This window comes from Giraffa tippelskirchi, chromosome 13, assembly GCF_054371585.1.
Source record: "Giraffa tippelskirchi isolate mGirTip1 chromosome 13, T2T-mGirTip1v1.2.pri, whole genome shotgun sequence".
Classification (NCBI taxonomy): domain Eukaryota; kingdom Metazoa; phylum Chordata; class Mammalia; order Artiodactyla; family Giraffidae; genus Giraffa; species Giraffa tippelskirchi.
This window is the reverse complement of record NC_137287.1, coordinates 89,151,636-89,165,138: the sequence shown is the minus strand read 5'-3', so window position 1 is coordinate 89,165,138 and position 13,503 is coordinate 89,151,636. Positions and strand designations below refer to the sequence as shown.

General features: G+C 53.4%; 1 protein-coding gene across 1 annotated transcript in view; it reads right to left on the bottom strand.

The window, feature by feature from the left end:
* ADARB2 (adenosine deaminase RNA specific B2 (inactive)) overlaps positions 1-13,503 on the bottom strand; it is a 227,355-nt gene that overhangs the window by 46,407 nt on the left and 167,445 nt on the right. Inside the window, exons 2-3 of the mRNA XM_081556245.1 lie at positions 11,083-11,169; positions 8,281-9,152 (exon numbers count right to left, since the gene is read on the bottom strand). Of these exons, the coding sequence (XP_081412371.1) occupies positions 8,281-9,152; positions 11,083-11,169 (959 nt within the window). The remainder of the gene's footprint in view (positions 1-8,280; positions 9,153-11,082; positions 11,170-13,503) is intronic.

The window sequence follows — 13,503 nt, the reverse complement described above, 5'->3', positions numbered from 1 at the left end:
GCAATCATTCAAATTCACAGAATGCATAAATGCAGCATCAGTTCATTTCAGAACTACTCTCTGCGCTCCTGTCAGATCCCCCGAGGAGGCTCCCAGACCATGGGACTCTGTGACGCATTTAAAATGTCACTCCCTTTAGTAATCAGACACACCCCAATGGAATGCTGCAGAGTCTCCATTAAGGCAATTACCTCGTTATCGTGATGATTTTCCTGTCTGTCTCTCATGCTCACTGTGACTTAATGAATTTTATCATGTTTATCTTTGTTTGTTCAGGTTTTCCGTACTTGGTGCCTATTTAATGCTCTGAGCAGTTGAAGGAGATTAAGGACGTTAAGCAGTTGAAGGATATTAAGCAGTGCCTTTCACTGGACGCCTTCAGATTTCTCACACGTCATGTGAACCCTCAAATATTCATAAAGTCAGAGTCCTTGCTTTAGAAAGGCAGATAATTCTGTATTATGATCCATGGGCACCACATGGTTGAGGGTTCCTGGAATATTTCTTCTTGTTATAAAGTAAGAATGACCTTTGCAACTCCGTTTAGGCTCAGCTGCTCGTGAATTATGACATGTTCCTCTCGGAGAGACACTTCCTGCAGCCCACTCACCCTCAGAAGACCACAGAAGTTCCCTGCAGAAAAAATTACCTTTTCTTAGTCCTCAGAGGGTAGCCCATGTCAGGCAGAGTTTTATCATTGTCCTTAGTCTGGGGAAGAATTACTTTCGGGAAGTTTCGGCTCATTACTTCTGTTCTTCATCAGCTGTTCTCGGGGGCCGTGGCCTTTACTGCACACGGCAGCCCCTCCCCACTCTGCTGGGCTCCCCTTGACCACAAAGACAGAGCAGGTGGCCTGACAGCAGAGCCAGACTCAGGAGAGCCCAGAGCCTGGCCGTTTCAGAATGAACTCCAAGAGATTTATCCCTTTTTATTTAAAGACCTGTTTTGTGAGTTTTATATGTAACCAAAGATTGACTTTTTTTGAATCAGGCCCAACTGCCCAATTGAATCAGGCCCAACTGGCCATCCAAAGTGTTGTCTATAACGATGTGGAATTTTTTCATTGCGTGAATTTCCCATTTTGGGTGGCTCCCCACAGGCCACGGCTCGCTCCTTTGACCGACAGCTGGTGATAATCCAGGCCCCTGGGAGGCTTCCTCATGTTTCTCAGAGCGGACGGAGTGGTGGGGCCAACGGTTTCTAGGCTGGAAGGAGACAACTTTCCTTGCTCTCTTGTCCCAGCCATTCAGCCTGGGGAGTGGCGGGCAGATGCTGTCTGTAGGGCTTGGAGGCTGGGATCTGCCAGCTGCCCACCTGGACATTCACGTCAGTCTGGATTCATCTCCAGTCACCAGAAGTTTCTGTGGTTCCATAGTCTGAATTCAAAGCATCGTTCCCTCCTGAGACTCTTTTCAATTCTTGGTTAGATGGCTCATGGCTTTGCTGTCTGTTGGAGTCTCTCTTTCCTGGCTGACCACTCCCCGCACTGCCCCCTGCCACCCTCCAGCCTGTCTGCAGGGTCACATGCAGCTCACAGCAGCTTTTCCCTGAAGCCAACTCTCTGCCTGGAAAAAAGTGGGTGAGATCCGGTCTGCAGCAGGGTCGACGCTGGCACAGCCACACCTCTGCTGAGCTGACTCAGGGAAGCAGGCGGGGGCCTTGTTGTTGGCCCCCTTCCTCCGGGAGCCATCAGAGCCTCTGTCTGTCCCTGTCCTGGTTCATGTAATTGCCCACACGGCCCCTGGGCTGCTTGCCTCCCATCTGCTTTGATTACAAAAGACAAATACCATCAAAGCGGCCCAAATACCAACCAGCCCCGGGTAGAGGGGCTTTGTGGCAAACTTTGACAATTGTCCAGCCAACACATCCATTTAGAAGGAGGGCTTTCTACGGGCACAGTGTCCTGGTCACTCAGAAGAGGGATGGAGTGTCCTTTGATGACATGTCCCTGCTCTCCTGAGTGCACATGTGGAGTTGAGGAAGGGTTCCTAACCCTGAGCACAGGGGTGGGGCGCCATCAGCTTCTGATGAGAATGGTGTTAGTTTGCTTCTTGCTCAAGGACAGTCTCCTGAGACAACAGGGTGTTCATGGCCAAGTAGAAAGGGAGTGGGACCTCTGCGGAGCAGGGCTGCCCCACAGTCCTTCCCTGGGGGCAGGGCAGAGGCAAATGGCCACTGGGCACCTGCCCTCCATCTTGTGCAGGCCCCAGCTCCGTGGGTGGAGGTGCTGTCCCCCCGGGGATGATCCCTTTTGCCTCCTCTGGCTCTTTGCATGTGGGCTTCCTTCCAGTTGCCATGTTTTTTCTGCTGTCAGTCCTCTTCACTGTGACAACGTGTCCCCAAGGAAGAGGGGGCCAGGCCCTCCCCACAAAGCCTGTTGTCTACACAGCCAAGGGCAGGCTCTGTGCTGACAAAGGTGATCTTCTCGTGAGGGAGTCAGCTTGCTCCCCTGCTCTGATGTTTTGGGGGCCCTTACCTGGGAGCCCCTTTCTGCTGCTGGTCCTCCTGCCCTGGCCCACTCTGTGTCCCTCCCACTATGACAGGCCACGCGCTGCCCTATTGTTTAGGTGGGTCCGTTTCCTCGACAAACCTGTAAAAGTGTTGGGAACTCAGGGAGGGCAGCCTGGAGCCTGATGGAAGGTCTCTGCCCTCCACTTTCCTGTGATCCTCCTCCCAGCTTCACCAGCCAGACTTTGGCCAGAGAGTTTCGGTTTTCTGCCCCTCAGGCTCGCGTCTGCACAATGGGAACATGAGTGGTGCCCCCTCCATGGTTCTGTGAGGCTCAGATGTGCTATTATATGTTAACTGTGTACAGCAACATGTGACATAGTCAGTGTGTGATACATATCCTCCCCTCACATCACTATGGGTCATCCCGGCATTGCCAGTGTCAGTCGTGGCTGTGGAATCATGAGCAAGTGGGGAAGCTTGGTTTACAGCCTCTGCTTAATTGATCAACACTCACGTTAACTGTATTTGAAGACACCAAACACTGTATGGGGAACATACAGGTTTAAAGACACATTTATCTCTTCTAACTTCAATTGTATCAAACTTTTTGTAGTAGAAATTCAGATGCTGGGGATATTATATAAATATAGATGGTACATTACATCCATCATGCTTAAGTGTACAAGTGTATATTGTATTGTACAATTATATTGTATATACATTGTGTATACATCATATAGGTTGTGTTGTACAAATTATATTTTGTAGATACTGTATGTACCTTGTACAGGTTGTATCATATAAATTAAATTGTGTACACATTGAGTATACAGTTGTACAAATTATATCACATAAATTATATTGTGTATACATTGTATCATATAAGTTATATTGTGTGTGCATTGTACAAATTGTATCATATAAATTATATTGGGTATACTTTGTACAGATTGTATCATATAAATTACATTGTGTACACATTGAGTGTACATTGTACAAAAATATATAAATTATATTTTGTATACATTGTACAGATAGTATCATATAAGCTATATTGTGTATACATTGTGTGTACCTTGTACAAATTGTATCATATAAATTATATTGTATAGACATTATGTATACATTGTATAGATTGTATAAGTTATATTGTGTAGACACTGTGTGTACATTGTACAGACTCTATCATATAAGTTATATTGTGTACACATTGTGTGTACACTGTGTCAACACACAAGTGTATTGTTAGCATCTACAGAGGCTTCAGCAGCCTCACTGCAGAGGTTTTTGGAGACAGGGGCCAGGGTATGTGTGCGTAACAGCAGCCAGGGGACCCATCACTCCTGTCCGGCAGTCAGTGCTTCTACTGAGGAGATGAGGACGTGGGGAAGGCCAGCGCTGGCTGGATGGGCAGGAGGATAGAAGGCTACTCTTTCCTCCTCAAGGACCACAAGAGGGTGTCTGTGGCCACAGATCACAGATGGAGCCAAGGAGTTGAATGCAAGGAGGCTTCCTGGACAATCATGGCCTCGCCTTGGGGAGAATGGCCATGGCCAAGCACGAAACACTGAAAGGGAGGTGGATGGGCTGCTGGGACCATGGGCCCCTACAGACCTGGTGGTGGACACGTGGCCAGGGCAGAGCCGGGCTGCTGGGACCATGGGCCCCTACAGACCTGGTGGTGGACACGTGGCCAGGGCAGAGCCGGCTGGAGCATTTGGAGAGTGAGGCCATTGGGGCTCAAGAGGGGGCCTCACAGGGTCCCCCTACATTTTTGGGGTGTCCTCAGGGGAAAACACCTTGGATGGTGTTGAGCCGTCTCAAAGCTGAGTGAGTGTGATTTCCACAATCTGTAATTCAGGCCCATTTGAAATCTGAGGACCCACTCCTGCTGATCTGTCGAGGTGACACTAGTGAATATTCTGCGGTTAGGGTGGAGGTCAGCAGGGGTGTGAAACCAGACAACCTGTGATGTGGCCGGGCAGCAGGGGAGGGGCTCTGTCGTGTCCCCAAGTGCGGCTGTTGAGGTTGAGGTGCAGTCAGCCCCAGGTCTAATTCCACAGCCTAAGCGTGTGCGGGAGCTCGGATCCAAGTTTGCAGTAAAGGGCTGACCTCTGGAGGCATTTTTATTTCCATGATGTTACATGTACCTCGGCTCCCCCTCCCAGCAGAGAGCTGTGCCACCAGGGAGCAGAGAAGGTGCTCTGGGCACCTGATCAATGGACAGGCCTGGTTGGGCTGTCCGCTCCCTGGGAGGACCTGCAAAGGGCTCGATCAGCATGCAGCCTTTGTAGCTGGTTTCAAAGACACACCATCCCAAACTTGGGGAGAAAGTGTGCTGCTTGCTTTGACTGAATCTTTCAGACGCTGTTAGTACCACCGCAGCCTGACATGGAAATTTAAAAAAAGAAAGAAAAACAAACAAAAAAAGGACATCACTGAGGGTGAAAGAATTCGGAGCAAGACAAGCCTGTGGTTTTCACAAGAGGGGCCGTGTGTCACCATCTCCCCTCCCCTCCCCGCCAGCATCACAGTAACTTTCAGTCATTTTCTTCTCCATCACGTGACTGATGCTCTTCTGTTTCCACAGAGCAGAAGCACTGAGAAACAAGGCTTTCTGGCGGAATTTAATACTGTTGTGAATCCCAGTCTTCTCATGCCAGGGGTGAGGAATGAAGACCACAGAGACACATGTCTTGTGATTTTTTACCTTTTTCTTTTTTAAACAATGTTCCAGCTAACGAGCATTTATATTCTGTCATGGTCTTGTTATTGCTTCCACACTTCTTGTGAACCTAGAGGAAATCTGAGCTTCAGGCTGGGCCCCCACCTCCCCCTGATCTCCGCGGGCACCTCAACAGTGGTGTTTGCACAGTGTCCACTCACTCAGGCCTGCGCTGGGCGGTAGAGAATTTAATAAAGTTGTGTTCTTGTTACTCTGGCAAAGAGACCTGAAGATAGATCTCGTGAAATTGAAGGGAAGGACCAGCCTGGTTCTGAGACACCCCTCGTGTTGAGGAGGTGGTAGAAATCCAACATGCCCGTGATTTTAATCTGCATTGAGAATGTTATTCTTCAGAACTGCTTCAGACTCAAGGCCAAAACCAGCCTAAATGACTATCTTTCTTGCTGGACAGGGGCGCTCAGCCTGGAGGGACAGATGCCTCCCTTGTCCAAGGAGGGTGGTGTCTGGGTGCTGAGGGCAGGGGTCCCTGGGGGTGGGTCCCTGGGGTCTGAGCTGAGGGGTTCCTGGGAGGTTGAGTTGCTCAGAGTTGTCCTCAGGATGGGCAGAGCCTCTGACCCACTGAGCCAGCCCCGCTGAGATCTGGTCTGGGCTGAGGCTGAACAACCCAGGGCAGGTCCTGACCCGCCTGCATGGCATCATCACCACAGATGCCTGATCTTGGGCCTCCTGCAGCCAGAAGTCCCACACCACAGACTGACCGTATTGGCGGGCCTGGCGGGCGAACCATAGAACAAGATCCCAGGTGTTCTGTGCACCGAGCCTGCCCCCGGGGCAGAGAGCACCAAATCCTGAGCTGGAGATCCCAGGGCCAGAGGCCGGGCCTCTCCAGGGTGAACGCTGCCCCCCAACCCCCTCAACCTGGTCCAGACTCAGGCTGGGGCCTCATAGCCCTTCCTGGGGGTGTGCACAGCAGGGCCGGGGACATGGCTCCTGCCACAGGTGCTGGCAGCGTGGTCATGACAGGTCATGACCCTGGTGACCAGAACCGGCATGAGTGGAAAGGATGCATTGCAGACAGCATAGACGCCTAGGCAGAGGAGGCAGTGGAGCTGTGTCTACAGGGACCCTGGAGTCTCTGAATCTAGACCACGTCCAGGGTGGGCTCTGGACTTAATAAGGCCCTGCAGGTTGCCTGGTGCTGAAAGGGGAGCGGGAGACGCGCTGTAGGACAGCCCGGGGTGATGGATGGGCTGCAGCTTCCCGCTGCTCCGCACCCTCCGTCATCTGGGTGGGTGTTAGCCGACTGTCAGGGAAGAATTATTTAGCGGCAGCAGCTTTCACTGATGTGCCGCACTCTGGAGTCAAACGACTGTTACAAAGCAGTGGTGCCGCCCGGTTCCCACATCTCGAGAGCGCAGGGTTGACAACGTGAAAGGAATGGCGTCACGGCGGGCTCACTGACATCCTTCAGCCCTCACGCAGGTGTGTGTGTGTGTGTGTGTGGGCGTGTGTGCATAGCAGAGTTGGAGGAAGGGCTCTGCTCACTAGACAGCATCGGGCAGAGGAAGGAGGCCTTCATGGGCAGCCCAGGTCACCTGGCCTGAGAGGGGCCGAGGGGCTTTCTTGGGAGGTGTTGGGGGGTCAGAGCTACAGGCGAGGTGGAGATGCCGGGCGGAGGAGAGGGGAAGAGACAGGTGGGGGCGTCAGGAAGGGACAGCAGGGCCACCACGCTCTGGGCCAGGACTCATGTCAACACCAAACACTCGCCCCTGTCCGCACTGTGTTTCATCTGAGGCTGTTTTGGGGGGCGAGACACGGGGAGATAATGGGCCAACCCCTCCAATTTGCTCCTAGAATGTGCAGTAAAACATTTGAAAATTAATGAAGGAATTGGGGGCAGAGGTAGCAGGAGAAACAGCTGCCCCTGGGCTTCCCCATTCAGTGGTTTCTGTCCCTCACGTGGCTGAGTTGTGGGGACCAGACCAATACCTGCTGGGCCTGTCCATGCTCTGTGCTTGTCAGAGTCAGAGAACTGCTCATTGGATGGATGAGAGGATGGACAGGTGGACAAATGGGTAGAGGGGTGGACGGGCGGACAGACCCTGGCTCCTGGCTGTGATTTGACATGAGGGCTCCGTCCTAGTGCATTTGTTTGGTTCACTGTCCAGAACCCCTCCAGCACCCCGAGTCCACCCCTAGTGGACACATGACCTCCTGAGGCAAACAGTGGATTCTACGTGAGGTGCCATGAGATGAGGACGCCCTTGTCTGAGCAGAGACTTACAAGTGCCGAGCTCTGACTAGGGACCCTGTGCGGACTGAGGGCCTTTAACTGCAAAACCTTCTCCCCCATTGATGAGGAAGTGGATGAGGGGGACTTCTTGTGTCACCTCAGAGGGGACAGTGCTCATAGATGAGCAGAAGGAGGAGGAGGCAGGAGAACAGGTCCCGATACAAGGATGGTGCGCAGGATGCCTCCCCTGCTCAGGGCTGAGCTCTGTGAGATGCTTGCGTGTTGTGAGCGACAAGCCCCTGAGGCAGTGCAGGGTGGGTTCCCCTGAGCTCCTCGCCCAGCCAGCCCTCTGTTCTGGCAGAGCTCCAGCCCCAGAGTCAGAGACGCAGCCCAGACCTGCGCCAAACACGCCAACTGCACAGAACATGCCAATCTGCACCGAACAAGCCAATGGGCACCAAACAAACCAATGGGCACTGAACACGCCGACGGGCACCAAACACACTAATGGGCACTGAACATGCCAATGGGCACCGAACACGCAGATGGGCACCGAACACGCCAATGACGGGCACCAAGGGGCTGTCTTGCCATGCCGCCCTCTTGGGGGCAGGGAGCCCTCCCCCCTGCTGCCCTGTCCTCCCTTGTGGCCAGCATCACCATTGCCGAGACAGCTGGTTGCCCAGCTTTCCATCACCTCTGCCCAGTCCCCCAACATTCCTTCCCTTCCCACATTTGCTTTCAGGCTCTCTCCCCCCAAATCCGAGCTTGGCTCCTGCACCGAGGCAGGAGGGGCAGCATCTGCTTATCTGGGAGGTGCAGGGGCCCCCCACACATGGGGATGGAGCAAGGGGACCGCCCGCTGCCCCCGCCCCTCTCTGCCCCCTGGCAGCCACCCGAGGGCTCTCACCTGGGGCAGGAGGTGACTTCTACTCCTGCTGGGGACATGGCCAGGCAGCCGGATGTCGAAGAGGGCCTGCAGTGCAGCCTGGGCGGCCTGGCCCTTGGCCAGCTTCTTGCTGCGTCCTGAGCCCTCGAACGTCCTCCCGTCCACGCTGACGGCCATGACAAAGCTCTGGGCACGCCGCTTCTCTGGCTCCGAGAGGCACACGTAGCGCAGACCGGAACGCAGCTCGTTCAACAGCACCACCGGGTTCCCGGTGCCCGGGGCTGCGGGCCCCCCCAGGCCCAGGTCCAGCGGGTGGCCCAGGAGCCGGCCCCGCCGGCAGGCCGTGGACAGGCACTCGGGGGCGGGGGGGCGGCGGCCCGGGAAGCCCTCGCTGGGTGCTGTGGGCTCGAACCGCTGGAACAGGGCATCGGGGAAGTCGGCCTGGTCAGAGGTGAAGTCAGGGGCCATGCCGCCAGGGGCTGGGGGAGCCTGGCCAGCATTGGGGAGCTGTACGAAGGAGCGGAGGGCAAGCTCGGCTGCCCGCATCTTGGCCTTTTTCTTGGTGGGCCCGGTGCCCTCGAAGGTGAGCCCGTTGACATCCACGGCCACAGCGAAGATGGGTGCATGCACCGGGCCAGTCTGTGACACCATGCGGAACTGCAGGCCTGGCCGCAGCTCATGCAGCTGCACCAGCGCATTCTTGGGTGCTACGGACCATGAGAGCCGCCGCCACAGCAGCCTCAGGGGACACAGGTGCCCGCCATTGCCCTCCTCCAGCGGCCGCTTCCTCTTCAGGCCAGGCGTGCCCCCTCGGGCCCTGTCCCCGGCTGGTGGTGGCCTGGCCTCCAGGTTGCTCACATTGCGGTTCTCCTTGACGTCGGCACTGCTGGTACCTGGAGGGGAGACAGACTGTGTGACCCAGGGCTGTGGGGACCACGGGCCCCGCTGCTGACGACCCCCTGCAGCACCTGGGCCAAGAGGTGGGAATAACCCGCAGTTTCCCAAACTGGAGGTAAAGGCTGAGAGAGTAACAGCCCAACACTGGGAGTCCACAGCAGAGTGCCCAGAAACTCTCTGGGAGCTCTCCATGTTCTTACTGGTCTCCTAGATGTGGGATGGCGGAGAAGGCAATGGCTCCCCACTCCAGTCCCCTTGCCTGGAAAATCCCAGGGACGGAGGATCCTGGTAGGCTACAGTCCATGGGGTCGCTAAGAGTCGGACACGACTGAGCGACTTCACTTTCACTTTTCCCTTTCATGCACTGGAGAAGGAAATGGCAATCCACTCCAGTATTCTTGCCTGGAGAATCCCAGGGACGGCGGAGCCTGGTGGGCTGCCGTCTATGGGGTCACACAGAGTCGGACACGACTGAAGCGACTTAGCAGCAGATGTGGGATGGGGGAGGCAGTGTGTGTGATCAAAGTGGCTGGTGTGGTAGTCACCCTCTGAGCCTCTCAGGAGAAGGTTTATCTTGGAGGAACCACCTGTCAGGCCCAGCTTGCCTTCCTCCTGGCCTGAGATCGTGTCCACACCCTCTTATCATCCCAGGTCTGTCAGCCTCAAAGTTTAAAATGAGTCATGCAGATCCAAGCTGGAGGAAGACCCCACCCACACTGATTAGTAATTAATAAAAGCTGGTAGAAGTGCAGTCTCCCAGACCATCCTGATACATGCTCTGGGGGTGACACCACTCATGGTTTCTGCAGACGGGCAGATTAGGGTTTCAGCTACCCCCAACACGGCCTCCCAAGCAGTCCGCATGAAGTCAGGGAAGCTGCAGGGCAGGGCAGCGGTCCCTCTGTGGCTCTAGGTCAAACAAGTGAGAGGTCAAGGTCCTCAGCGACCATGGTGAGTGTGTGTGACCTTGGGCAGCCCCTCTACCTGCCTCAACTCCATTTTCTTAAGATGGAAACTGGGTTTGGCAGCTCTTGCCTCAGGAGTTATTGTGAGGTTGAGCTGGGGGACACGTGTAAAGGACAAGACCACTGACAGAGCAGAGTCAGATGCAGTTCTGAAAACAGCAGGAAAGGGGAGGCAAACACTTGCAGGCCTGTCCAGGCCAACTCCCCTGCCTATTTCAGAAACTGGGTTTCCTGATGAATTTCCTGGAAATTCCAGGACCCCTAGAAAAGAGGGCTGGAGTGCTCCTGCCCCCAGATAGCCTGGCCCTGTGCCAGTTCCGAGACCAGGCCTGGGGACCCCCACGATGCACCCCTAGACACACCCATTGCTCCTTGGTCACCCACCCAAGAGCCTCAGTGACCATCAGTGTGCTACCTGCTTCCACAAGCACATGCCTGACTCTGGCTGCAAAGGTGGCCACTTGTCAGATAACACTGAAATGCAAGACATATTCTGGTCGTGTGGACTGTCTCACCCTCCACGCTTTCTTGCCACAAGCGAGAGGGGTGCCTTGCCCGACACACACACCCAACTCTCCCTCCCCTCACGGCCATCTGCTCTGGTCTCTTTGGCGGGTGCGCTGTCCAGATCTGCGCCCTCGCAACCCCCCACCCCCCGGGTGTCTCTCCAGTTTCACAAGCCAAATGCAGTTTCAACAGCAGGCACCCGTCTAGCTCTTTCCTTGTTAAATAACTGGACATACTGTTCAAAAAGGCTGTGTTCACTTTCCTTTCTCTTTTTGGTTTGGAGGGAAAAGCAAAGAAAAGAGAGGAGAGGTGGTCCAAGAGAACTAGTATCTTTTCTTGCAATGCCTGGAGTTCTCAGTCACATGGTCACTGCTGGGATTTCCTACCACTGTGGGGGGGGATGGGATCCCAGTTGGGGAGCTGCGACCCCGGATCTGGGGAGGGAGATGCTTACTGAGGTTGTCCTCGTCCTCTGCGTGCGTGGCCCCAGGGTTCAGGCGTTTGAAGGGAGCGATGAAGGCTGACAACATGCTCACTTTGTCTGGAAAGAAAAGAACAGGAAATGCACTTTTGACACCAAGTTTCAGAAAAACTCAGTGCTTTCATATGTTTTCATTGCTGGGGGTTTGGACATGGGAAGTTGAAAGTTCATTTTGGTTTAGTCTTTTATTGAATTTCTGACAGCATTTTATCAAATTCTCCTCTCCATTCAATATTAAACTTTATGATCTCTATCTTTCTTATTTTCTTATTTTTGGCATCTCCATGTCCCCCACACCCGGAAGTCTCCACGTGCACACCGAGGTTGGTTCACAGAGAGGAGCTAGGCAGACTGAGAGCTGTCTCAGCTAAACATGCGTCCTGCAAACAGAACCACGACCCTCCTCCCCAGAGGCAGAGACCTTGCTCTGTGGACTGAAAGTGCATGAAAAAAAGGACTTCTCAAAACTGTAACAAATACTCAATGTGTGTTTGAGGAGAAGATGACAGGACAGAAGGAGGGAGCAGGGCTGAGGGCATGGAGGGTCCCTTGGAGTGGGGGCGGTCATTGAGTGGCGAGAGGAGCCCGGGAGCCCCCGCCTGCAGCCCCAGGGGTGGTCCTGGCTGCAGAATCCCCTGGGGGCAGCACAGAGAGCAACTCGAACCCAGGACGAGGTGGCACTTGGGACCAACGGGCTCAGCTGTTCCCTCTAAACAGAGACCAAGGGCTGAAAAAAGAGAATAACTGAGGAAGGGACCTAAAGGAAGACTCCTTATTTCAGAACACTGACCCTGACCGCAAGTGAGTCCACAGGAGAACTCAGGCCTGATGTCCCCCAGAGACCCTCTGCTCAGACCTTCAGGGCTGCAGTGTTCCTGACTTCCAACGTGACCTTAGGAAACCATGTGTTCTTAGGAAACCACAGATGGAAGCATGCCGCTGCTCATCCCGTGTGTCAGAGGTCACCACAGGGTCACCACAGGGTCACCCCTGCCCTTCCCGCTGGCTGGGGGGTCCAGGGCCCCTGTCAGGGACTCTTTCTGCATCCTCATGCCTGGTGCTGCCTTGTGTCTGCTCTGTGCTCAGACAGGAGCCCTGCTCTGGGCACACCTCCGAGATCTTCTGTGGAAACCTCAGCTGTGCCGCCAACTCCAGACCCAGGCCTAGAACGTGCTCTTTCTCTTTCTGTTCTGAGCCTGCTTTCTCTTTAGCTGAGCTTTCCAGAAGCCAGGGGATTTCACGCTGAAATTCATTCAGGAGCCTGTTAACAGCTGTTGTTTCCAGCAGGGACAGGCAACAATATAATGCTCACTTGGAGAACAATAAATAACTCAAATACGGGAGGTTGCTCCCTCTTCATTCTGCTGAACAAGAGGAATCAGCCAGGGAAGGCCCCACTCCCACCCTCGTGGCCGTGCCAATTTACTGTGTGGGAATGAAATCTCTTCTTGAGTTATAATTTCATTAAAGGAGCCCAGTAATATTCCAGAAAGAGTGTGAAGCTCAAATGATTTAGTCTTGAGCATTTCAAAATGAAATTACAATTTTCTAATAAACAGGGCTCCCAGCCAGACACCCACAAAACACACCAAGCTGTTTCAGAGCTCACCTTAGACAAACTGTGAAATACTTAGAGATGGTTTTCCATCCATAAGAGTCCTCCATTTCTAGGGTGGCCAGAGTTGTCAAATAAAAATTCAAGACATCTAGTGAAGACTGAGTTTTGGATACATGAGAGATATTTTTCTGTGTACATCTCTATAATATTGTGTGGGACATACACACATTACAAAAATTATTATTTATCTGAAATGCAAATTTAGGGCAAAAGACTTGAATAAACATTTCTACAAGGAAAATACACAAATGGCCAATAAGCACATGAACAGATATTCAACATCATCAGGGAAACGGAAATCAGAACTAGGGTGAGACAGCCTCTCACACATGTTAGGCTGGCTGCTATTAAAAAAACCAAGAAAATAACATATGTGGGTGAGGATGTGTAGAAATCAGAACGCAGTGCACTGCTGGTGGAAGTGTAAAACAGTGCAGCCACTGGGAAGCCCATAATTTCCACTCAGGTGTAAATCTAGAAGAACCGACAGGGGGATTCAAAGAGATAGAGCATACCCATGTTCAAAGCAGTGTGACACACGACAGCCAAGTGGGGAGGCAACCCGAGTGTCCACAGGTAGATGGACGGATGGATATGGTCTGTACACACAAGGGAACATTATTCATCCTTGAAAAGGAAGGGGATTCTGATGCAGGTTACAGCACGGTGAACCTTGGGGACATGGTGCTAAGCAAGGAAGGACAAATGCGGTGTGACCACGTCTGTGAGACCCCTAGAGACGTATAAATCACTGAGACAGGAGGGAGGACGGCCTC